The sequence below is a fragment of the Ascidiella aspersa genome, chromosome 2, assembly GCF_963924565.1.
Source record: "Ascidiella aspersa chromosome 2, kaAscAspe10.2, whole genome shotgun sequence".
Classification (NCBI taxonomy): Eukaryota; Metazoa; Chordata; class Ascidiacea; order Phlebobranchia; family Ascidiidae; genus Ascidiella; species Ascidiella aspersa.
The window spans coordinates 4694712-4721213 of record NC_139448.1 but is presented as its reverse complement, the minus strand read 5'-3'; the positions used below and the strand labels follow the sequence as shown (position 1 = coordinate 4721213).

The window sequence follows — 26502 nt, the reverse complement described above, 5'->3', positions numbered from 1 at the left end:
TTTTAGCGGACTTCCCTGCATATGTGTGCATTTTTATTTTAGTCCAGTTTTACTGACCAACGATAAAGGCATTTTAGGCTTTTACTGATTTATAGAACACATTAGACAGGGTGCCTTTACCTAGTTGACCAAAATCAGTCGGCGCATAGAGATTGAAGTTTTTTGTAGCGCTTGCTCCAAGCATTTTTAAAATTGCCATCGTGATACGTTTGTACGCTTAAACAGCTCGAAATGAAGGTTAAGAAAACCAGGCAAAAGGTTGGTTTAAGGGTAATTGCGTCTATTCTATTTTCATTAGAGATTGGCGCGATATCTCTAGATCCAGTGCACTGAAAACGACGCAACTCTACGCTATTAATAGCAGCTTTTTATAGGGAATGGCTCCGTTGACGCGTTTTGAAGATGACGCTGTTGTGCGCTGGATTAACGACTGTTGATAGTTTATGAAAGTCGGGTTTTTCGTTGCAAAGGTGAACTGTAATTGGCTGACTATAAAAAGATAGAAGAATAAAAATCACTAATTTTAATAAAAATATAAAAGCCATAATATTTGATAAAAGCGACATTTCGCAATTTACAGACGTTTCAGCAATAACTCATGCCATCATCAGTGTAAAAATCAAGTGAAGATAAAAGCGACAAAACGTAAAAAGAAAGGAAAAAAGGACAAAAATTAGCAGCGAAAAAAAGGGAAATGTCGCTTTTATCAAATATTATGGCTTTTATATTTTTATTAAAATTACTAAATAAACCCGTGTATTGTGTTCCAAAAAATCACTAAAATTTGTTAATTTAAATAAACAATCCGTCTACAACGCAGTATAGAAAAACATAACTATAGTACGGATGTCCGATCTTATTTTATTTCTCTACCGATATTCGATATTTTAGAGAGTATTGCGATCCGCATAGCTTGATAATAAATTCCAAAGCCAAAAAGATGATGTCGATCTACTCGATTTTTTTGGCGTTGGAATTCACTATCAAGCTATAATTTAGGGTTTAAATAGGGCGCCCTTCAATTAAACTGCATTCGCGTGCATGCTTAAGCCTGCCAACCCATGCTTGTTTACTCAGGATACAAACTGGAAATAGTATTTGCCGCTTTGGGGGAACCACCCTTAAGTGTTACATCACAATACGTTTTCGGGAAACATCAGCTGCATGTGAGAAAAGCTAATCTTGGACTGCGCACTCGATGCTGCTAGTTTACGCAATCTTCTTTATTGAAAATGAAAGCGGGACCTATGTTACTCTGATGCTAATGTTAACAAAGAGAAGGGCTACCTTGGAGTTTGTAAGAAATTATATTTGGCAAATGAGCTTACTTTTAGGTTTTTGGAGTTTTCTTTCACAGTTCACCTAGTCAAGGTTTTTGCAAATAGCAATATACTGCCAAATATACCGGTGTCTGTCTTCAACAGACGATAATTAAAACAAAATATGTCAGCACATTTTTTCGAGCGACATTTATTTTCAAGACAAAACGAAGTGATTTGTTTCACGTTCCGAATTTCTTTTGGTAAAGCGTCGGCGGCAGTTGGCTCCAAATTTCCTGAAGAGGGCGCTCCACAACGAGCATTGTGTTGTCGTCTGTGACGTCACAGAACATAATGGGCTAAAAATTTGGAAAATACAGAAATTAGAGTTTGTCTCTGTAATGAAACCTTGTTTACTTACGACAACCAGCATTAAAGTGTTTCTCAAATATACTTTTTGAACGAAAAAAAGGGTATCGGTATTAAAATGTAAAGTTTTTGACATCCCTAACTCTAATAATCGTACACAAACGTTAGAACCAATAAATCAAAAGTTGGGAATCCTAAAACACACTCTTGACAGTTTGTTAGAAAAAAGTATGGTTGGGAAGTAAAACTACTATAAGAGGTCTTACGAAAGGGGAACAGACACCTATTAGATTAGCCATATTCATTGTAAAACCATTAACTTATAAATAGGAAAAAAAAGAAGAAAACATGTTTTTGTTTGGAAAAGATTGTTTAGAAGGTAAAAAAATGTAAAAAAATAAAGAAAGGCCACTTCAAATATTTTTACGAGACAATGTGCAAAAAAATCATGTACATATTATTTAATCAAGCTGCCCGTACATTTGTACAATTTATATTCAAATGTCACTTCCAAATTGTGCGCCCGCGCACCGCTTTCACATTTATTTTTCCTATTCTTTAAATCGCAAGTATTTTTCAAGAAAGTCAATCGCATATAGAAAAGCGTGCGTCCTGAAGGTCACCTAAGGTCACGCAGTGAACCGGTTTGGCCCGGTGCGGGTCACTTTTAGTTCAGGCCCACGCAAATGGACCACGGCGCTATTTAAAGCACAGGTTTTCAACCTTTCAAGTTTTCCAATTCGGATTAGAAACTCAAAAATTCGAAGAAAGTTGCCCAAAAAACAGGTCCGAATTGTCGCGACCGGGAAATGTGTAAACTTCGTTTTTTACGGCGTTATATGTGTTTGCAGCAAAAAGTACCGCCGTAATTCACTACTAAAACCAAACTTAAAACATTATTTAATTTGAGAAAAAAATGGTGTTAATATTGGCATTGAGGCCTAATTTTATATAGCGTAATTGGGGTTAAATTTAGTTGAAAACTTTAAAATTTGTACAAATGAATTTTCCAAGCTTGTAACCGCTGCGAAGAACCAATAAAGCGGTTAAAATGCCATATTTTGATTTTTCGATCGACTTTGATATCACTCTGGTCGGACAAGGTCCTCACTACGTACGCTAATCCGATTTTAACCATCTTTTCGAAGCATAACTTGCGTTAAGGTGACGGAATTAATTTGAATTCGGCTGTTAACTTTGTATATTAGCCAAATATCTTTCTGGGTAAAAATGCTTTTATCGCTTACCATGCATTAAGTAGGTATTAAATCAGAACCAATGCCACACTATTGTCGGACGATATACCACGACCTCGCTATCGGTTATGATTCGATATTATCGGTCATCCACAACTCATAAAAAGGTGGTTGAATGACGGTGGTTACAGTGGTTACACATATAAACACTTATTTAATAGCGCAGAATGCAAAAACATTAATAGAAGTAATTCAATATTTACCCTGAATTTGTGGCAGAACCTTCCATAAGGCTCGTTTAATGTTCCCTCAGGGAGCTGAAAAATGGAAGGAATAAGTAAATAAGCTTATTCAAAATGAAAGGTAACTAGTTTAAAGCAACAAATTTAACCTGATAACAAAAAAAATTTTAAAAATCAATCTAATTTTTTTGAACGTTCAGTCTATATACCATACGTATACAAGAAATTCTAAAACATACAGTAGCTGCTAAACTACATTCTCTTAATGGTGAAAATAACGGCCCAAATGTACGTAAAAAGCGACATGCTTTATTGTTCAAACGTTTCGGCAAATGTTCATGCATCATCAGTGATATCATAAGCACTTGTGATAGCATTTGCCGAAACGTTTGAACAATAAAGCATGTCGCTTTTTACGTACATTTGGGCCGTTATTTTCACCATTAAACTTATGAATAGATCCGTATATAGTGTTCCAAAGTACATTCTCTTAGTTATCTGATATAACAAAGCTACAAAGAGGAACATAATATGCATTTTTCGTCCCAATTGAGTCACTGTACGTCATTATTACAATGTAGATTAGTTTATTACCGATAACCAAACAATGCAAAATATTCCTAATTACAAATTAGCTTCATTATACGTCAACAATCAATATTCCAATTCAGTTACCCTTTCTATGACGTAGATTCCGGATCTGGACACGAAAAAGATTTCCTCTTTGTCTTCGGTTTGTTTGAACATAATGCTGATTACGACAGCTGTGTTCCCGTGTCGATTTGAAGGCGGAGCTAAAGTCTTAAGGATCGGTTGTTTTTTCGAGAGATGGGCTTTCTTGGTCCAGTCAGTGTAGCAGAACTTGGTGAGGCAAAACTCAAATACCTGGAGATTTTTACAAATATATTAAATGGGGATGTAATGTAATATGGGATCGTAGTGGTAGTATCGACATTCGTACTAGGGTGGTATCGGCGCCGATCGATATCAAATTAATAAAAGCAATTCAGTCATATTTTAAGAATTAACTCAGAGTTTCCATCTTAAAAGGTAAATTTATAAGAAAATAGTAAAATATTATTAAGGAAGCCAAGCTTCTTTCAACCTCTTGACCTGGAAACATTAAGTTTGTAGATTTCAATTTTGTTTAATTGATCACAGAAGTGACGTCATTTTGATGCGGATCGCAGTACTTTTTGGGAAAAAAAATACCAAATATAGACATCTTTAAAGTTATTAAAATGTCTAGTTTTTAATTTGATTTTTAAGGTACTTTTAGTTATGGTCCAGTCATGGGTACACTTATGGTATCAAAAGCATTATTCTCTACTGCAAATTAAAAGTAAACACCATAACTTTAAAATCGACTAAATAAACTGGTTATTGATGTTCTTTTTTTATAGCAATACAAAATTAGGAAAATCAGCTTGCAGTTTTCATGCAAACAAAAATATGATTGATCGTACAACAAAAAAAGCTTATTTTTTCTTAAGTTTTACAACTTTTGATTGGCGTTTCACATTTCAACCACTGTTTTCAGCATTTTCTTTAACCTAAAAGCTGCGCCTTGTTACCTGTAAATTGTCGTAAGCAATCCACAGTGATTTGGAGTTGGGTGAAAAAGCAATCGCGGTCGGGATTTGAACTGAACGAGGCGCGCTGCATAGTTGCTGAAAAACAACACAATATGAAGGTTAATTCGGTGAAAGTTTACCTTACATTTGACTTCAAACGAAAAGAATCAGAGAGGCTAAAAATATATTGAAGGCTATATTTAAAAAATAAACTTGTACTAGAACAGTAAAAACAGTGATATGCCTCATTTTTGAATTTTGAAGTCTCGAGGGGGGATTTGAAATTTGACCAAAAAAGCAGGTTTTAGTTAAAGTAGAGCCCACTTCAAAATCTTAACAGTGCAGGTCTTATTTGCAAGTGAGATAAAACTTTGACTAAGGTGTATACTGTATACTGTACAGTTTGTTGTTATTACTTTACAATGGGCTCGGTGTACTGTCTGTATATTCTGTTCTCATCAAAATATCATTCAGCAAGGTAGATTACTAATAGAGATCGACCGATACCTATACCCGATTTTTTACAACTTTTCAACCGATACCCTATAATACCGATTTTTTTATACCTGGGAAATGTTCAAAACTTGAAATCATTAAAAATAAAATTCTAATAATGTTTTAGTTTATACACCTTTCTTAATTATTAAAGTAATATTTTGCATATTAACTTTGATGCCAAAACCAAATTTTTTTTGATAAAACAATTGCTAAGTTGTTTGTTGTACAGGAAAAATTATATCACATTATCATACTAAACTATCGGCAAAAGTATCGGCCTTCATTTACCGATAACGATATATCGGTAGAAGCCAAATATCGGCCGATATTATCGGTAAACCGGTATATCGGTCCATCTCTAATTACTAATATTTTAGTACTCATATATCGGATGGAAAGCTTAAGATTTTAAAGAGGTTATGTACTATGTTTTTATTGACAAATTTACAAGTGCTGTTTTTCTAAGGGGGGGATTAAATGGCGGCTAAACGGAGCCATGGTATGAAAAATGTTGAAAACCACCACATTTGCGTTACCTAATACTTTTAGGAGAATCGTTGGAAACATTCTTAGATCATTGTATGTTACAAATTAGTACACATAGACGGTATATTAAAATGCCTACCTGTTGCCTTACGATTAAACAAGACTTGGCAATCCGCAAATGAGTTTGTTTAGCAACGAGAATCGTTTATTTTTTACCATTTGCATTCAGGCAGACTTTATTTAAGGGAATTATTTTATTTAAGGGAAAATTTCGAGTTAATGAAAACTCTGTTTACAAAAAAGATCAGGAATCGATTATCGCAAAGTGCGAACTCACCGTCATGTTTGTGATGTCATAAACGCATATCTCGCTGTCCAGATTGGCGGTGGCCAAATATTTGGAGCATTTTGAGACGCACAAAAGATGGGTAATCGATGTGTAAGCTGTGATACAAACAAATATGATTCAAAACAAAGCACAAATCCTTAGAAAAATGGATTTGTGGTATACAGAAAACATAATAAAAAAACATCAGAAAACAAGTATGCATCAAAAATGCCTTTTAATGTTTTTCAAAATATTTTCTGCGAATATTTTAGTAAATTTGAAAAATACACTGGACTGATTTTGTAATCATATGAAAAAGCTTTACCAAACAAATCTGGCTAAATAAGATTTTACTTTTTTTACTAAGAAAATCGTCGATCTCCTGTTTGTTTTACATTCAATTTATTTATTTGCAAACTTACATTTGGCAGGGAACATGTGAACAAGTCGCGCTTCATAGGTTTCAGAATCAAGTTGAACAATTAGCGTCTTGTGATTGGTTCCGGAGATGATCATGTGACGAGAATCGGGGGTAAAAATTACTGTGTGCGCTGGAGCGAGACCAACACATCGAACCTATAAAAACATCATGGACACCTTAATAAAAACATTGAAGACATAATATTGATTGAAATTTGACGCTATTGTCATTTTAAACGACCTGGTAACTCCTATATTAGTTGGCCATTTTAAATAAAAAGAAAAAAAAAGAAAAGTATTACAGTAACGTTTAAATAAGAAGGAAATATGAACAAAGACATACAAAATATATAGATAAATTGAAAAAACTATCGGTGTATCATTTTAGACTTAACATTTTTCGAATCTACTTTAGTTTCTTTGTTTATAAGTGGTTAAAATTGTATTTTTTTACAAAGACAAAGTTTAACAAAATCATTCTGCAAATTTTTGAGTAAAAACGAATTCCCAAATACCCTTTGAATTTCCACTTTGAGCGAAGGTAGGTCAACGTTTATTTGATAGATCCTCAAATTGCTTGCTGTGGAATAAGTGAGCCACTTTCCACATTTGGAAATACAACTGCTGATGATTTGGCTGCGGTCCTGATAGAAATTTGGCACAGTTAGTAGGACAGTAAATTTATACATTTTTTTAATTATTATTTAATTTAAGGATAAATAGACAATTGTAGAAGTAGGGAAATTTAAGTGGGTGTAACAGAAGAAAAAAATGTGATGATTTAAAAAAAAAGTAATTTCATATATAAACCTATTCCACATGGTATACAGTATTATCTGTAACCGCGCTTACTGTTTTTTCATGATGGGTAATTTTAAAACACTTTAAAATGGTTATATATATTTGAGTTTATAATAATAACCTAAACATAAAATACCCACAGATTTATTCTTTTTCAGTTCAAGTAGCTTCACGGGATGTTCTTGTATTTGGACACAGTCATTCGACTCTACTTCTAAAAAGAGAAATAATTGCATTAGTGCATTTGTGATTTGAAAACCTATGTCTGTCTGGCTTTAAGTGGACACTACACCAGTTTATCGGCAAAACGACATATAGACATTTTTGAATGATAGTTTTTGACGTAACAAAGATGCGTGAAAGAGGGTTGAAATATTTATTTTATTACAGATGTTTGTAAGCATTGCCAGCCGTAAAAATATATAAAAACGCAGCAGGGTAGTCTCACAAGAACAACTCTAAACCCAAAAAACTTGCAAAGACATTTATTATAGCCATTACATTTGGGTCAATGAAATTGCATCATTCTTTTCTAAGGATGGCAAAAACTTGAAAATTATAGAAGTACTCATACATATGTTGAAAAAAATTAAAACATTATGGCTTGCACATTAGGCAGATTATATAATAATATTACCAAAATGGTCAGTAAAATCTTTACTAATATTACCTCCAGTTGAACTTGTTTTTGCTAGACTCCACAGCTCTAAATGTTCAGGATATTGAAACAAGGCAACACCAAGCTTGGGTGAAACCGAAACAAGAGATTTCTTTAAAAAAACAAAATGATTTTCAGAAGTGCCTTTACAGGATTGCGGATAATTTTCATAAGAGAGAAAATTATAGGTTTTCCTAAAATGAAATCATTGGAAATTGTTTCGAAAATAATATGAAAACAGTAGAGTATAAATTACAGTTCCAACACAATACCAAACAGTTAAAAAATAGTTTACTACAGTTTTTGAACACATTACTCTAGCTTGACATAAACTACATCAAAGACATTTGAATGCTTTTTAAAGATTTTTAAATACTCTGTGGCAGGTTTTATGTTTTAGTTCAACTTACTGAAGGAAAACTGTAAACCCTCTGGAACTTGCTGGCAGCTTTTCCGTCAAGTGAATTCGTCAGGATATTTGTGTCGACACCTAAACAAGTGTTTGTTTAGCATTTTGAGGTTATCAATCCATAAAAATTAATTAACTTTTTTTTAACATATTGGTGGGAGGTTGCATTTCTTTCCAATAACAGTAACTTTCTGAAGCTGAATGGTAAAAAAAGCCTGTAGTTCAAGCAGAATAATTGAAAAACACACTGAAGTAGGCACCATTTTATAATTGTTTAAAACTATATGGGTTGTTTTAAACATTATTCCGCACAATGATAATTCCACACTTCTGTATGTAATTGTTTTTAAATTGATACTAATACCTAATATCAAGTGGAAACTCTAGTCTTCCGATATTAGGAATGTATTGGCGCCGACCCAAAATCAAATTAATATGTACATCACAGCCACAGCAGTAATTTCTAACTAAAACGGTGAATTATATTCATGTTCGAGAAGTTCCAATTTGTAAAACATTGTACAAAAAAACCTTACCAGATTTAATTCAAAATAATACTTATTTACATGTTATCTTTTTCGATTTCATTGATTAAATGCGGTTCAAATATGTGAACAATAGTGTAAAAAATACTTCACCAGATTTAATCCAAATCACTTTTATTAAAGAAATCAAAATAATTTACCTCCAGACACAATCTGATTCCTAACGATTGCGAGAGTTCTAATGTCGTGGGTGTGTCTCTGAAGGGCACGACCTTTGACCCAGCTTGAGGGGTCACCGTCGTGGGTGAGGTTGAACTGAAACACCCTGGGGTCAACCCCGGCAGCGAACACCGACCGTCCGTCTGGGTGAGGACAAACACACAAAACATCGGCTCGATGAATGTGGAATGACTGTGGAAAAAATTAGTTTATGGATTGTTAGTTTATATTTTAATCACATGAACTTTGTGATAAAAATTAAAAAAGAGAGCACATTAGCCTTAAAACTAGCACAGTGTTTCCCAACTTTTTTTCGCTGTGACCCGAATACTAAGCGTAAGTATAACAACAAAGCGTTGGCGACCGAAATCGTTTCACTAACCTTTCTGTAACTAACAAAACATGAGACATAAACAAGTTAAAATATTAGTCTTGTATTAGTATCAATTCCACAATTTTTTTTCAATTTGGACAAATCTTTCTCAAAACCAATATCATAAATAACTATGTGAACTACAGCAGTCAGCGACCCAACTAAATCAAACAAAAGGCAAATTTTGGGTCATGATCCAAAGGTTAAAAAACACTGATCTAACATCTAGTAACTTTTATTTGTATTGTTTATAATTGGTGGCAATGCCAGATGTATTTGTAACATAAAGTTGTTATACATTGTGTTATATAGTTACATTTTAGAATGCTTTTAATTTAATAAAGGAAAATTAGAAAAAATGCAGTTATTTAAAAACCTGGATAAAAAATTCTATTATAAAAATATACCTTATTTTAACTTTTTAATTAATTTGTTTTAAGTTGAAGAAGAACTTGAATATCTTAAGAGAGACAAGAAGAAACAAAGCTGAGCAGAGTTTATGATCACCTTATATTGTGTTGCAGTTTTACTGTCCCAAAACTGCAGACGCCCTGCAGAATCTCCGCTTACTATCGTCAGATCTCTGTTTAAAATCATGTGCTTTGTTCCTAATTATATAATTGCTCTTGGTGCTTACTTATTTATTATATTGTTAATTGTCTTTAAAAATACTAAGCAAAGTATTAGAAAATAAGTTTATAAAACAAAATCTACAAAAGCATTACAAGACTGGCAGATAACAATAGTTTTTGAACTGAATAGTTAAGCTGTAGCAATTTATAAAAAATTTATATAAAAAACTCAAACACTAAGAAAATGTATGTATAAATTCTTGAACAAAAGTTAAAAAAATATGTTTTTCATATGAGAGACTTACTTCAGAATAACAACAGACCAAACAATAACTTCAACATTCTTCATGTGACGATCGATTGTTATTCTTTGAATAGCACGACCTGAAAAGTAAAGTTTAACATATCTATTAACCAAAATTTATTTAAAAAAATAATTAAAATGGTATAATTAAATTTAAATTGGCAAAAAGACAGAAATTTGATATTAGTAGAGTACCTGTTTTTGTGCTCCAAACTCTGATGACATCAACAGATCCAGTAACAATAATTCCACCATCTTCGTGCCAAGCCATTGACAGAATACGACCTGTGATAAACAATAGTTAAGTCAGACTACAGTTTTTATAAACGAATGAAAAGACTTGGCAATAAGTTTTGAAATGGGAATCAGCATAAGAGAATGTATATATTCTGTATATATTTTATTGGTTTGTATGTGGGTCCTAGATTTGCCCATTCAACAGAAAATGATTTTGTGCATTTTTTTAATAAAGTTAATGTGTTTCTGTTAATGCTGAAATCCAGGCTAATTTTGCAAATTTAGCCATTTATAAGTGTTATTTTTTTGCCTTTCGCTATTGCTCCATTTTTCGTTTTTGCGCTGGAATAATCGCATAAGCACACTCACTTAATTAGGCGCGGTAGTGCGCGCCTCTCACGCAAAGAATGTAATTAGCTTCTAGCCTTTGGGGCCAATTTAGTTGATATATAAAGCTTTGTTTTGCGGTGCATGGTGCAGTCATCACCTGCATCATTACTGAAGACACTATACACGCCAGACATCAAACTTTGGCATGTTTATTTTTCGCAACCTTTTTGTTTATATAGGAAGAATTGAGCGCTAACAATTTATTTCGCCTTACAGAAAACCTGCACCGATTTCTCTACTATTTTGATTTGTACCGTGCGAAAATTGTACGTTCGCTATTGTCCTTGTAGACGCAAGCAATAATAGAAAGAAGTGCTGAGTATTGCAAAGCTTGATTTCTACAATAAGTATATTACCTTCTTCAGACAACGTTGATAAAAATGTGAGATACTAAGGTGACTAAAACCAACCTTCTTGTTTATCAAAGGACTTCTCAAACGAAATTGATTTGTTTTGAACGTCGAACATTTTAACACTTCCATCTTCACAACCAACCTAACATGGTGTAAAAGTAAAAATATCAAATTAAATTTCAATAAATTATGAAATGAAGGATAAGTTGCAAACTTACAGCAAGTTTATCTTCATTTGTAGATGGAACCATACACCAAACCGCTGTTCCAAAGCTGTCTACTGATGTCTTCAAAAGTAAAAAAATATTATAATTATGGCCATTTTAAGTTTGATTTTGTTTGTCACCATTACACACATGGAAACTCTCCAAGCAACACTGGTGAGACTTCTAACGTTTTACTAATTGTAAAAACTAGGATATTTTGTATAGACCCTAAAATATATTTAAAAATAAATACTGTAAAACGTAATAAGAATATCAAAGCCCATACAGAAGTAGGTATCATTTTGGACGTTTCGAATAACTGATGTTGAAAATGAATAAAGAGTTAATCGAAACGTCCAAAATGATACCTACTTCTGTATGGGCTTTGATATTCTTATTACGTCTTACTACAACCTCCAACCATTATGCTCCAAATACTGTAAACACTTTAAATTTTGGTCATCTACCATATATATACTTCCTTTCATTGTCGGAAAGAACAAAAACGCAAAGGTTTAACTGAACAAACATTTCCATATTAATCTTGTATACGTTACACAGCCAAAGTAAAAAATAATAAAATGAATCTCAATGTTTATATTAACAACACATAAACACACCTTAATAGCAGCAGAGGAGAGATCGTATTCTGTGATTTCGCCGTGAAGTCCGCCAGAAAGCAGACGCTTGCCAACCCACGCCAAACATTCAACCGAGTGGTCTTTTATACCAGGAATGACCTATGATAAAAAGTTGTGACTATCTACACAAAGAAATATTTGATCGACAGATCGTTTTAATTGCAATCGGCAATTTCTATTGACATAAGATTCATGTAATTTTTTCCTTTTAATAGTTTGTTAAATCCTTTAAAGTAAATAATGGCATCAAGCTTTATGGACATCTGACATATTTTATACTCACAGGCATAAATAATTAGTTGTGCAATTTATTAAATATTGTATGAACATAAATTTCTTTAAAAAAATCTCATGTGTGCACCAGGCGCAAAATGTAAACTAACGGAGTTATGGTTGCAAAAAAGGTGCTGGTCTAGAATCCTACCACAACACACATTATTTGGGTTAGGGTGCGGATTAGCGTTTTGGGTTAGGGTGAGTCCAGGTTGGAAAGTTTGGCCTGATAAATCCCCCGCGCAGTAGCACCTTCAGCCGCGGTCACAGTCGCGCATTTTATAGAAAATGTGTTCAGCCGCGCAAACTTCTGTATGAAACTAAATTACCTAAAAATGAGTAATACTGCTAAAATATAAATATGGACTTTAACAACCTTTACTATTTACGAGAAGTATATTAACATTATAGAAACGTTAGTATGGCTCCTGTAAAACTGACGTCACATTTATTCACTCATCACTCGTGTATGACCGAAAATGTGTCACCTTAAATCAGGCCTGCATAACTAAAATGTACAAGGACCACAACAAGCACAAAAAAAATTGGCGGGCCGCATACTGAAGTTGCATAACATTTTTTAACGCTAGTTTATAAGACGTATATAATATAATGAATCATATAGAATCCCCTGCAAAACGCTAAAAACGCACAGTTCTGCGTTTTGGTCATGCATCAGTGGAAAAGGGTCACGTGTATAGTGCCGTCAAATGAGGCAATATCGAGTGATATTGCTTATTAAATGTTACACTATCAAACTTTTTAAATATTTAGCTGCGCCCGCACACCAAACAAAAATTGCTCAGTGCTTCAAGTATATGTTCTATGAACGCTGTAAACCTGTAAGTTTATTATAGTATCGCAACTTACAACGTCCGGTAGCCTGGTGGTTTATTTTCAGCCGCGCAAGTTCAAGTCGAAATTTTATTTTCAGCCGCGCATGTTTTCAGCTGCAAAACATCTCACCCGCGCAATATCCCAAGTTTCCAATCTGGGGGTGGGTCAGGTATTATTATTAAATAATGAATACAATAACACTTGACTCACCCACACTCAAACGCTAACTCGCACCATAACTCAAATACTGTGCATTGATTTAATAATTGTGGTAGGATTCTAAACCAGCACCCAAAAAAGTTCTTGAAAGCAATCAGGATATATATGGAAACAAAACACAAAATTTGATTTTGGAAATTATGCCAACATTATTCTCTTAAAATAAGAGTTAACACAAACGACCATTTAAAGTTCATATCTACCAAACAAATAAAAAGTATGTCAGCATAAATACCAGTTTGATAAACCACGATTCATCTGTGTTCCATATTTCGATCGTTCCATCAGATCTTGCAACCGCTAAGTCATGCGAAACTGGTGAAGCTGTTATGCAGTGAATTGCGCATGGCGAGTATTCGAACAGGCGGCAGCGATGAACAACAAATTCACTCATTACTTGGTGAATTTGTATTGGATTAAAATTGAACTTTAAAGTGCTGAAAAAAATATATATATTTCAAGCAAAGAAGTGAAATAGGTGCATTTCCTTCTGCAGTAATTTTAACACTATGAACTTAATATTAAGCCTATCGGCTACATTTGTGTTAATGGTTGAATCCTATTCGGTAAACATAAAAAAATAATTGAGTTTTATATTGACCCAAATCCTTAACAGTTTATCTATTATAAACTACTTTGATAGTAATGGGTGATATTATTGCTCGGGTGTCCATGAAAGTTAGTATTTTGCATTCATAGTGATCTAATGCTCAACTAGCATTGAAATATTTTACGATTGATAAACTTAAGAAAATACATTTGTTTACAATTTTTTTCCACGTGAATTTTACCTTAAATCCCATCATCACAATGTAATCCAATGATTGCAAACTGCTGAAAGTTGTTATAACATCTAGTTCGAAACTAGGGATAACATTGATTACCAACAAATAGTGGTATTTTACTTTGGAAAATGGCAAGCTGAAAAACTTTCGTAAAATACAATCACTATTGCGCATCTTCACTTACTGAAACAGATTTTACCACAATTGCTTATTTAAAATCGAATTCGAAAGCTTAGCTTAAGTTTATAAAATTATCTAGCCCAGTGATTCTCAACCGCGGCTCTCACTAACGAAGTGAAAAATTAGTTAGTAGTAGCAGAATTGCAACAAAGGAAGTAAAAGAAAATAAAAGTGAATGAATTTGATCAGCAAGGATCCCGAGTACGAAGTACTAATGTTCCCCGGTACTTCCGTCCGGCTCTTTAAAATAATTTTGTGGTTTGTGACGTCATAATATATTCAGTCTTGATCGACAAGCTATGGCAATAAGAAATAGCTGTTTCAACAGTGATAATTAGTTAGCCTAGGCTAGCGTAATGAATTTTTGTTGTTTTCTTGTTTCTTTCTTAATGTTTTTTAATTATATGCCTACTGTTGTTTTTTATGCGGCTCCTTGCAAACCTCAGGTTTGAAATGCTGCTCTGTTCTAGCCTGTTTCTAGCCTGTTTTAATTCTAGCCTGTTTTTTTCCTGAAAGACTTAATTTATAAACTGAGCTTAAATGCAATAGCAGCTAACAAAATATTAACCAGACAAGGTACGAGGTATCATATTCTTATATTTCTTACTTTATATACGATAATAAAAAGCCACATTAGGCTTGGCACATCAACGACACAGCTCAGTAATAAATATTGTTCGCAAGAAGGTCAATTTTAAAAACATTTTTTACGATTTATAAAATACTATTCGTTTAAAAAGCAATGACCAAGATGACAATAAAAAATGACAAGGTTTAGAAAATATTGTTGCTTATAAAAATGTTACTTACTACAGTAAAATAGCTTTAAAAGCGAAGATAAACATAAACAAATGGACGTCGACATAATATCAGAAAGAACGGAAAGAAACATTTTTAAGACTACATTAAAGTTGTTGTAGGTGTAGCAACAGTTACACCGAACCCACGGTTACTTTGCATAATAAATTCACTGAAGCAACTTAAAATCTCTAAAAACATTCAGCAACTAAATTGAAGTTCTGAATTTTAACCACGACTCGACTCAGACGCGAAATCGTCTTCGTATTCTTTGTTGTCGTCTATGACGTCACTCTTCTCTTGGTTGTTTTTCTCCTCAATTTCGTCCAAACGTTCTCGAAGTTTCCTGAATTCTTCCAGGTTTCGTTTTTCTTGCTGGGCGTACATCGAATAGTTGTTCGTCATATCTAAGACAAAATAGGCAAAGGACGTTGAAAAAATGGCCAAAAATCAATATATCATGTGTAGGGATTAGGGATGGCCATTCGATGTAGTGCACACATATGCAACTGAAATATTAGTTTAAATACATTCAATACGATGGCGGGATGGCCTGGTGAAAGGGGACATCTGGTAAAAAAAATATTTTAAACTGCCGTGTAAAAAAATCATTTCGTCGGTACGCCGTTTCAGACCGTTACGGCCCACTTTCATCACTGCTTTAACCTGCAATGTGCATGTTAAAAAACAAGTTGTCACAGGTTTTGATTTAGACAAAGACGGCTACCAGTTAAAATATAGTTCAATCAAGTTTCCTTACAATAAATGAATGGTTAAACAAAATCAAAGTAACGGGCAAACCATCGGCCAACAAAATTTTTTTTTTTTTTTTTTTATGTCAAAATTGTTAGTAGAAAATAATTACGGTCCACTGAGAACTTGCTGAGTTTGCTTTAAACAGCGACTAGAAAAAGGTTGCCGACCCTTAAATACTGGTATGACGTCACCTGTAGCATTGAACGTCACATCCGGGTAAGCTGTTGAAGAGAGTTGGGGTAGGGTTTCGGACAAACCCATGACGCGTCTGAACTCATTGTGACGTCGTCGCTGTTCGCGCATGCGCCGTCGCATCCGGTTGTGCTCCTCCATGGAAACGCCGTGCCTAGCAACCAAGGTCAAAGATTAGATTTCGGATTTACAAATTAAATTGATAGAGATCACTGCAGTAAAATCAAGTTGTATGCATTACTGGAATCGGTAAGATGACGCTAAACCAGCCAGGGAGTTCGAAAAAATTTAAAAATACTTCTTTCACGGAACCAATGATGAAATAGCGAGTAGTTGCAAAACAATTAAGTACATTCCATGAAGTCACCAATTTCTCGTGGCATTTTTTTGATGACATACGATCTAATGTAGCCTATTTTCATGCTTGAATAAAACTATATGTATTCTGAGATGGCTTATTGTCGATAAATAAAGTTTGTTTTTGTTAAATTATTTATTCTAAACAGGCCAATTGCCTCTTAAGTATCTTTAGTTTAACATAGTATGTCATTTGATTTTGGTACAAGAAAAAAACAATTCTTTTTGTCCAAACCGCCAGAAATTAAAAATACAAAATCAATTGGATTATTTGCTTTAAAACATATGATTGAAACCAAGTTAAAACATATGATTGAAACCCATTTTCGAACAATTTTTTACTCAAATCTAAATGTTCACACCTTCCGGCTTTTAGTTCGATCTCGAGCTGTTCCTTTTCCGCTTCCAGGAGTTCGTTCTTTCCTCGCAAATTCCTCGCCTTCTCGATCAGCGCGTGCTTTATCCTGCAACAATAGCACCCGTTAGTGATGTCACAATCAGAACACTATAAAGCACCAGTGTGACGTCATACTTGCGCTGTTGTTTGACGCTTCTGTCCGATTCTTCCTTCTGTTTCTTGACCCTGTATTCCAGTTGGTCGAGTTTGGTTTGAAGCCGATGTTTTTCTTCCATCCAGATAAGCTTGTCGCTCTCATTGGATCTAAGATGAGTGAAAATTTGTGTTTTTTCAATCTTATCCGAGTAATTTAATAAAACGGAGTAACTCGAATTGGCGAAATAACTGACCTGTGGTTCCCAGCTATTTACGTCTTACGGTAACTTACCTTAACTTGACTGATTAAAGTAAATAACTAATATGAGTACCTCGACTCACGTAACAGGGCGTGAAACGTCAATTCCACAAATAAAATGGAAAAAAATTTCCCAAACTTTTTTATTCTGTGGTCTACATTTTTTATAAAACAGTTTGTGGCCCACCATGTGTCCTAACCTTTTTTGTATGCCCTTGCTGTTACATATAGCACAATTGCCTGACTGCAAATTACGCCTACTTAGTCGGACAATTTATCAACTAATGCACCGATTCTAACAACGACCAAATAATCCTTTTTATTTCCAGTTCATTTTAGATTGAAACTAAATATTTCTATGCTAACAAACCGAATTTAAAATAAACTGCCGCACTAACTGCGTAGCGAATAGAAATCGTAAGTCGTGGAATTTGCCTTTACGTATAGTTCACAAATAGCTATGGAAAAGCGTTCCTAGATATAGTAACAAGACATAATAATTTAGTTTCAATTATTTGTAAGTAACTCTATGGCCTACTTAAAATAGTCTTGTGGCCCATAGTATGGGAACCTCTGGTCTCACTTAATCAAGCCATTCGTCTAAAAATCTGCTCAACTCACTTTTCGGCCTCGTTTTGAGCTTTCACTGCTTGCATCTTGCAATTCTCCACGTCGGAGCGAGCCAATCGGAGCGCTTCCTTTGTCCGTTCCGCTTCGCCGAGCAGCTGCTGGCGCGATGACGTCACACCTTGCAGCTCCTTGTCACGCTCGGATAACTTCTGCCGCAGGGTGGCGCACTCGTGCCGGTCGCGCTCCAATTGTTGCGTCATCTGTTTTTCGTGTTCGAGCTGCATTCTGCAATACAAAGGGTTGTAAAATTCCCAATCTTTGTAAATAGCCGTATTTGTATGATTCTAAATAGGGTGACCAGGTGGCACTGTATAAAGATAAAATGCATTGAATTCTCGGAACGCTTTCGCATAACCGTGCTTCATAAGGTCTAAGTAGAAATGAAAGCAACTTAATGCACGAAGTAGAGCACAAGCCTTTTACTTTCGCAAATAAAAGGCGATACTATTTTCGAGAAAAAGGCGAACACCATTCTTATCGCCTTTTTTCGCGCTTTTACGTGCATTTTGCTTGTTTTCATTTACACTTTGACCTGATGAAGCACGGTTGTGCGAAAGCTTGTTGAGAATTCAATACAATTTGACGTTTTATAGTGCCACCATTCATTGAAAATTCATAATTACGCGATCGAAATATTCAAAAATATCAGACTCACACTTTATAATCTAATGCCGATCTGAAACTAAACTAATGCAAGCTTTTTAGCCATGGTTAGCGATAGGGATGGTCGATAATATCGAGTCGGAGCCAATGCCTGGTGCAAGGAATGCTATCGCTACTCGTCCGATGCTAGGTTGGTATCAGTGCCGATCAAATTCCAAATTAATATTCAAATTGTTTTAAGATCCAACTTTGAAATGCAAGCTTTTCCAAAAAAACAGCAGGATAACAACCGGAGGGTATTTAAACGAACTTGAGCCTAAAAACCAATAAAAGTCACCTTTGAACGTGTCAATTCCACCTATTTTGCTTGTTTGAACATATTAATGACGTCATTTGGTATAGGATCAGAAAGCGATACATTTTGTCCAAAACTTCGGGTATTGGTATCGGAATAAATCGTTCAGTATCGGATATTCTAGGCAGACGCCAAGTCGCAGCATCTATACTTGTCCGGTACTTGGGTGATACTTTACGGCGATTCGATAACGATTCAATGTAGGATTTTTAGCCACAGCTGCATGATGTAGCATAACTTTTAAATGGCAAACATGACGGGTAGGGATGTCCGATAATATCGGATCGGAGCCGATACTGGAAGCAAAAACTCGTGCGGTACTTGAGTTTGAGATGACTCGATAATGAAATAATGCAGATTTTTCAGCCATCTTTGGCAATGTGGATTTCCGATAAAATCATAGGGATGTCCGATAACGATATCAAAGTGGCAGTATCGTTACCTGTCCGATAGTAGGGTGTTGTCCTGCAGTGATAGTAATGCTGAATTAATGTAGGCATTTTAGCCATCCTCGGCAATAAAGATATCCGATAATAATATCAAAGAGGTAGTATCGGTAGTTTTCCGATACTTAGTTGCTATCGGTGTCACTCACTCCAGTTTCGCCACTTCGCTCCTCAGCTCAGCTTCGTTCCGCTCCAGTGCTTTGCTCCTCTCCTCTTGCTCCTCCCTCTCCCGGTCACGTGACTCGCGGTCAGCTAGGAGGCGCTGTTCCAGCTCCCGACACCTTTCCTCGGTTTGCAATCTGGAGAGGCAAGGTAAATACAGGATTACAATGCGGTTTTCCTAAACCAAATGTTACGTGGAACGTTTATAGATGATTCAAGTTAGTTAGTTCTAAATCGGTGTTTCGCAACGTTTTTTTCTCGGCGACTGAAATACTAAGTGTGAGAACAATAGTGAAGCTTTGGCGATCTAATTCTCTTTACTGAACTTTTTGTAAGCTGAAGTAAACACAACACAACAAAACGAATATAAGTCACTAAAATAATTAAGTTTAACTTTGGAGCATAATGGTTGGAGGTTGTAGTCAGACGTAATAAGAATATCAAAGCCCATACAGAAGTAGGTATCATTTTGAACGTTTCGAATAACTCTTTATTCATTTTCAACATAGCAATAGCAATGTTGAAAATGAATAAAGAGTTATTCGAAACGTTCAAAATGATACCTACTTCTGTATGGGCTTTGAAATTAAGTTTAACTTTAATTAATATGAGCCATGTCTTTATTGCTATCACAATTTTTCAATTGGTTTTGGAAATCTTATTCAGAACCAAACTTAACAAATCTTGAGTATTTTTTTGGATTGCGGTAAGACCGTAAACGCTTTGTCGTCTTGTAAATTAAGATTTGACTGAATTTTCTGGTTTAAAGCAGTACCTAACGCACTTAAGTTTTTAAATGAAATGCAAAAGTTTGATTTAGCTGAATTATTTAAAAAGAATTAATAGTGTATAAAATCGTCTGAATGATCTTTACAACGTTTATAATGAATGTAAATTTTGCCGAATAATATCACTCTTATATTTTTGTAGAGAATATAAACTTGACATTTTTTTATTTGCTTTAAATTTAACAAGCAGACAGTGGTGCGTTATTCAGTTCCAGCTTACTTCTGATTCTGCATCTGGTTGTTCTTGTTCCATTCTTCTTCCCTTGCTTGCTGCAACTTTATCGAATAATCACGCTCCATGTCCTCTACCTCCCTTGTGTGGCGAGATACCGACACCCGAGCGACATCCAACTCCGTCTCCAGTTCTATGGTGGCGAAAATATAACTTTAATCAACAGCGGCCCATAAACTCTGATTTTTATTTTTTAACAGGGGAGCTTTTCACCCGCTAAATATGACGTCAATGACTGCCCGCTAAAAAGATGACTTTAAATGTCGGGTAAGATATATTTAACTTTTACTTTGATAAGTGAGAAAAAAAAAAATTTAATTGGTAAAAGAAAAATTACGTCTTGCATTTTCATGAAATGGCACTTAAAGGTACAATCACATTCGTTTCAACTAATGGCGGTTTTTTATGATATAACTGTAAACGTTAGTATTATTAACCCTATTTACTTGGAAGTAATAGTTTATTTGCTAGGCAGGTATTTTGCTGAATTGCTCGTCATGGAAAATAATGCTTAATAGCTGTTTGACCAACTGCTTTTAAGAGCCCCAAATCGCATCAAAAGAAATATGAAGTACTTTACAGGAAGATTTGTCGTGATTTTAGAGGGCTGATTACACCAAGTTTGAGCTAGGGGAGCTCGGAGCACCCTAGGCACCCCACACTAAGTGTCCATACAGGTGCCAAAAATAAACTATTCAATATTTTTAAAACTGTTAAACAGAATAACTTAATATAGTCTGTAAATGTTGAACAAGATAGACAAGTTATGCATGTTGCTTTGTCTCGCATTTCTCTCGACATACCGTTCAAATTTAATGACTTAAAAAAGCAATAACTCCAAGAAAGCTCTGGTAAAAAACTTTTAGGAAATATATGTGTAAATAACTATTCTAGTTCTGTGAATAGCTCCCTAAGCTATATTCAAATAAGCTTCATCACTTTTGAAAGAAATTGTGTCAAACTTTTAAACATTTTGTAAACACAGTTTTCAAGAATCATATTTTTTGTTACATCTTACGATATTTGCGTTGTATCTTAAATACTTTCTAATTTGATAAAATAACTTTTCATGGTTATTAAGAAATGTAAAATAAACTAAAAGCCACCGTGTAGTTTGTTGCTGAGTGAATCTTTCTCCCTCTCTAGCTCCCCCCTGGTTTGCATAAACTCCAGCTTCTGATTGGTCAGCGACATTTTGTGCTGGTGACTTTCTTCATCAGCCATATTCCTGCAAAACACATATTTTGTATTATTATGGTAAATGTAACAAAAAAGTGACAAGACCAGACTGGGAATGATTTTTTATTAAAGCTTGTAAAACTATTGTTAATATGATATAAGGAGTAGAAGGATAACATTGTTTCATCTATTAGGAATTATATTTAATCCTCCGAAAAAAGTGGAATGAAAATGCTGGTATTCTAAGTATTATCCTAAAAACAGTAAAAGTAGTATTTTTTTTCATTTCGCTTTATCTTTAAAAAAGAAAAGAAAAAATCAAGAATTGTATGTTTCCTAAAAAATCATAAAATTTATTTTGTACAACATTCTCAAAAATTGATATATTCACAATGAAATGATGAATTAAACACCTTAGTTGAGCACATTCCTTATTTAAATCCTGTATTTGTTGGCTCAATCTAATATTTTGTTCAGCTTTGTCTCGCAACTCTTTCTGCAGCCGGTCACATTGCATTTCAGTGGAACGTTTCTCACTCTGTATATGTAAGAATAAAACTTTAAATAAAACATATGGACTGCTTGGGATTGTTGAACACCGTAGTTTAATTAATAAATATTACTAACTTTAATATGTGTTAACTCAAAAATATATATTAAAATATTAAAAATCAGCTTTATTATCAATATGTGCCCATTTACATAATATATCTTAAGTTTTACCACATATTAAATATCTTAAAACTTCTTTTTTAGGCTAAAGTCTTCAAAACAGTTACACTATAAGAAAATAAGAATAAAATTGCTGCTAACTACAGATAAAACTCGAACCTCAATTTGTTTTATGTTTGTGTGTAGTTGCGATAGATCTTTAGCTTGTGAGCGCTGGATCAAATCGGCCTCAGTAGCGGAATGCTCTTTTTGTTTCCTCAGCTCAGACATTTCATCAAGAAGGTTTTTCACCTAAACATGATACAATATTAAAAAAGCTGTTAACAGAAACTTGTCAAGATGGTGAGAAGCCCATTTTTTATGATCTTTTTGCACGTATTCAATACTTTTTTTTTTTTTTTTTTTTTTATGCACATAACTTATTTTTTTAGATAAGTTTCTTAGCCTAACAATTCAAATGCCCTTTTGTGCAAAATTCCTGTAGACGGGGGTGCTTTTTTGATGAATGTATTGTCAGTTTTGTCACAAAAATAGAATTAATTTTATTTAAGTACAACTACGTTTTATTTTCTAACAGCTTTTTACGGACACTTGAACTTTAATCAGTTACTGTATATTTATCTATACACATTTATATATAAAAAATGAACAGAAATGTTGATCACACTTAAACCTTCTCAGTAATATATTTTAATGAATAAGATAGATATTTCAATTATTACTTTTTCACCACAAACACAGAACATTCACTTTTATTGCACCTTTACTACTGTTGTATACTGTGGCTTTAGGCTTGCTAAGGGAGTACAACAACACAGATTAAAATCTTTGCAAAAAACACATAAAACCTTAAACATAAATTGGTGTGACTTTTATCTTTAATCCAATATTATTAGATATCTTTACCTAATACCAGTCGATGTTTAATTACTTACCCTTTGATCAAGTTGAGTTTTCTGTCTCTGCAGCTGAATGAGTTTCTGTTGGTCGGCATCAGGAGCCGACTTCTGCATCTTAAGCAGTTCGTCTCTTTCGTGTTGGAGCGAGGCAACTTGTGCCTGATGTCTGGTGAATACGGGACGACCGATTATAAAGAGATTGCCTTTTATTTTAGAAGTTTACAAAGCCTTTTTTAAACTTACTTTTAACAAATAACTATACCGATCAAACAACTTAAACAAAAATTATAATAATTCAATAGTAAAGATTTTGACATAATACAATCTTTTTTCCTAATCTTGTCTGATCAAGAAACAGAAATGATTCCTGGTCATTACGTAAAACCCAGTAAAATAAATATTTGTAAGTTTTTTTTCTGCCAAGTCGTTTCGTCAAACGAGAATTTTAAACTGAAAACAATCCGTAAAGGTATCTTAAAATTAAAAAAATAATATTCCTTTGCCAAAATTGTAACAACCTAAAATTGCCAATTTATGTTTAACGCCTAACACCAATTTAAAATAGGCCACCGTTCCACACCATTAAGTCAAACATACCACCGTTAGAAAGTTGCAATACCTCAGTGCTTGTTCTTCCAGGTTTCTTTGGTGTTCCGCTTTAGCGTGTTCGTACTCAGCCTTCATAAAAGTGTGTTCGTAACGCAGCTTGTTGTACTCGCCTCGATACTTTTCAACTTCCTAAAAAAAGAAATTAAAAATGGAATCTCTTGTTCAAAGTAATTGTATAAATCCATAAGAAACTAGCTTTTTTCAGTTCAAATAATGTGAAACTTAAATATATTGCATTTAAGGAGGCACTAAAGTGTTATTTGCAGTTACAATCAGATCTTCTTTTTCACTAAAACTAGTTCATTAAACCCCAGGGGCCCAATTAAAAAACCTCTATTTTAATTAAATCAAAGATGTGCTAATTTTTGTATTAACAAGACACTCATGTTTAATTGTAATAAAAAAGCTTCATGTACTTTTATCTTATTTAAAACAAAACAACTAAAACATATAAAATTATGAGGGACCAGGATTTTGGTCCTTGGTAAAACTGCCTTATACTTCTCAATAATGAAAAATATTTATATTAGGTGTGTAAAAAATGGCCTAGCTACATTATATTAACCTAATAATGATTAAACATATTATAGTTGGAAGTACTGTAAATATAAACTGAACATTTACATATTAAGTACAATTAAACTTAAATAAATAATAATTAAAAAACACCTTATCCATTGTGACCATGTGGGCTTTCAGTGGTTCTTCCAATTCTTTGGAAATCTCTGCTTTGATTATTCCAAGCTTATGTGGGTTCATCGTCTGTTCCCGAACTTCCTCAAGCTAAAAAATTATTTAGTTTTTTTTTAATTAGTTAAATAGATATTTAAAAAGGTAATCACTGTAAATAAAAGTGTCTGTGTCTAATGGCTCATTATATTATTAAATGTTTTGCATATTTGCATTAAATTGGGAGCAAAATGACTAGGGGTTGCAGTTAGATGTAGATTTAACAAAACCCATACAAAAGAGGTTGTATAATTTAAACGTTTCGAATCCTAAGATTATGGCTTGAAGTTGTAGTTATACAAAGAATTAACAAAGCCTACGCAGAGGTAGGAAGCATTTCATGAACGTTACGAATAAATCTTAACATAATGGCTTGAGGTTGTACCAGATAATGGCTTGTAAAGATAATGGCTTTGAGGTTGTAGGTTGTAAGACGCAGAATTAACAAAACCCATACAAAAGTAGGTTGTATTTTCAGGCAAAATGTTGAAAAATTAATACCGTTTATTCTAAATGTTTACAAAATGCTTCAAAATTTTTTTTGTCATGGTAAACTCAAAACAATATTTTACCTCTCTGTTTTTCATTGCCAATCGATTCTGCAGTTCATTGACAAGAGACTGAAGTTGTTCTGCAGATTGGATTCCATTACTGTGAAGGTTTCCGATTTCATGCTTCAACTTTGTGTTTTCATCTTGAACTCTGAACAAGTAAAACAAACAATAAATTAAAATCCATGCATATTTCCTGAAATTGCCCAAGCAAATCACACAGTTGTCACAAAAATTACCAATAAAAAGGCTGCACTACTTTTGGCGTGGAAGTTGGGGTCTTACTAGTGTCCTATCTTTGGAATAATTACAGACATCTAAATTTAATAATACCACAATAAGTTGTTTTTAAAAATCTGGAAATAAAGAGGCATATGTTTTAGGCAATGGTCTAGCTAGAATTCTACTACTTATCTTAAAGAACAGAAACGCATAGTTAAAATTAAAATTTGGCGCTGTTCTAAAATCCTACCACAGCGCACATTATTTGGATTAGGGTGGGATTAGCGTTTGAATAGGTTAAGCAATATTATTGAATAATAATTACACTTTACCCACCTTAACCCAAAAACTAACCAACACCGTAAACCAAATAGCGTAGGTTGCTTTATTAATTGTTTCAAAGCTGTGGTAGGATTCTAAACCAGCACCAAATAAATATAACAAAACTTGAACCACCCAAACGGTAACTCGTATTATAGCAAAAATATTGTTGGCAATATAAACCCCCGGACTAAAATGTGGTGGGATTCTCCACCCGCTTTGAAGATTAATATATATTTCGTAAATAAATGCCTATTGATGGTAGAGTTGTAACTTGGTGTGGATTTTTGGTTACATATGTATCCTACAATATTTTTTGCACAAGTAGCGGCAGACTTACTTTCGGTGTTCTTCTTTGAGCGTCTGGTAATTGGTTTTGTGCGTCTCGCAACGCATTCGTTCGTCTATCAGCATTTTCTGCAAATCGACGCTGCTCTGCGGATGTAGTGGGACATTGCTGGGCGAAAGTGGAATTCCAGGGTCACTCAGGTGGCCCTGGACCTTTAAATGCGCCAAGGAATCGGCCAAAGAACGCCCCGACTCCATTTTAAAACCGAAAAACCCTAGTTTTTAAGATAAAACGTCAATTGGTTTCAACAGACGCTTCATAATGTTTGTTTTGTTTCATTTCAACGCTCGTAAAATGCACCACTAGCGGCGTTAGAGCAGCGTAATATATTTCTAAGGTCTGGTTGCCGAACAAAAGTATTAACCTCGTTGGTTCATGGTTTGGCTGTTTGGGAAGCATTTGTCAGGTAGGTTTTTCACCAAGGTAAATCTGCTGCAGGTTTCGTAGGAAAGTTCCAAGTGGTCCGCGCAATACATTTTAGTGTTGTATTAACCAAGTCAAGTCATGTAAAAAAACAGTGACTAAAGTCATTACAACACTGTCATCTGATAATTAATGTTAGTCGAGGTCTGAGTTCTTACCGATT

The 26502-nt window shown here is 34.1% G+C and overlaps 2 protein-coding genes across 2 annotated transcripts; both read right to left on the bottom strand.

Moving 5' to 3' along the window:
- Positions 1–1467: 1467 nt before the first annotated feature.
- On the bottom strand, positions 1468–13782 carry LOC146163256 (U3 small nucleolar RNA-associated protein 4 homolog). Its single transcript, XM_083382137.1, has 18 exons — positions 13585–13782; positions 12000–12119; positions 11392–11460; positions 11231–11315; positions 10389–10478; positions 10195–10273; positions 9825–9900; positions 8926–9136; positions 8242–8321; positions 7844–7943; positions 7314–7387; positions 6888–7016; positions 6375–6528; positions 5962–6068; positions 4641–4736; positions 3742–3951; positions 3088–3141; positions 1468–1618 (listed from the first exon to the last, which is right to left on the bottom strand). Exons 1-18 carry the CDS (start codon positions 13741–13743, stop codon positions 1502–1504), a joined length of 2010 nt encoding a protein of 669 aa, XP_083238263.1. The 5' UTR covers positions 13744–13782; the 3' UTR covers positions 1468–1501.
- A 1119-nt stretch (positions 13783–14901) lies between these two features.
- On the bottom strand, positions 14902–26113 carry LOC146163255 (centrosomal protein of 83 kDa-like). The gene is made up of 15 exons (XM_083382281.1): positions 25908–26113; positions 25046–25175; positions 24414–24527; positions 23755–23873; positions 23172–23301; positions 22396–22527; positions 21978–22102; positions 21492–21613; positions 20374–20518; positions 19353–19502; positions 17791–18024; positions 16950–17078; positions 16780–16881; positions 16060–16214; positions 14902–15519 (listed from the first exon to the last, which is right to left on the bottom strand). Exons 1-15 carry the CDS (start codon positions 26111–26113, stop codon positions 15341–15343), a joined length of 2172 nt encoding a protein of 723 aa, XP_083238407.1. The 3' UTR covers positions 14902–15340.
- Between the last annotated feature and the right edge of the window lie 389 nt (positions 26114–26502).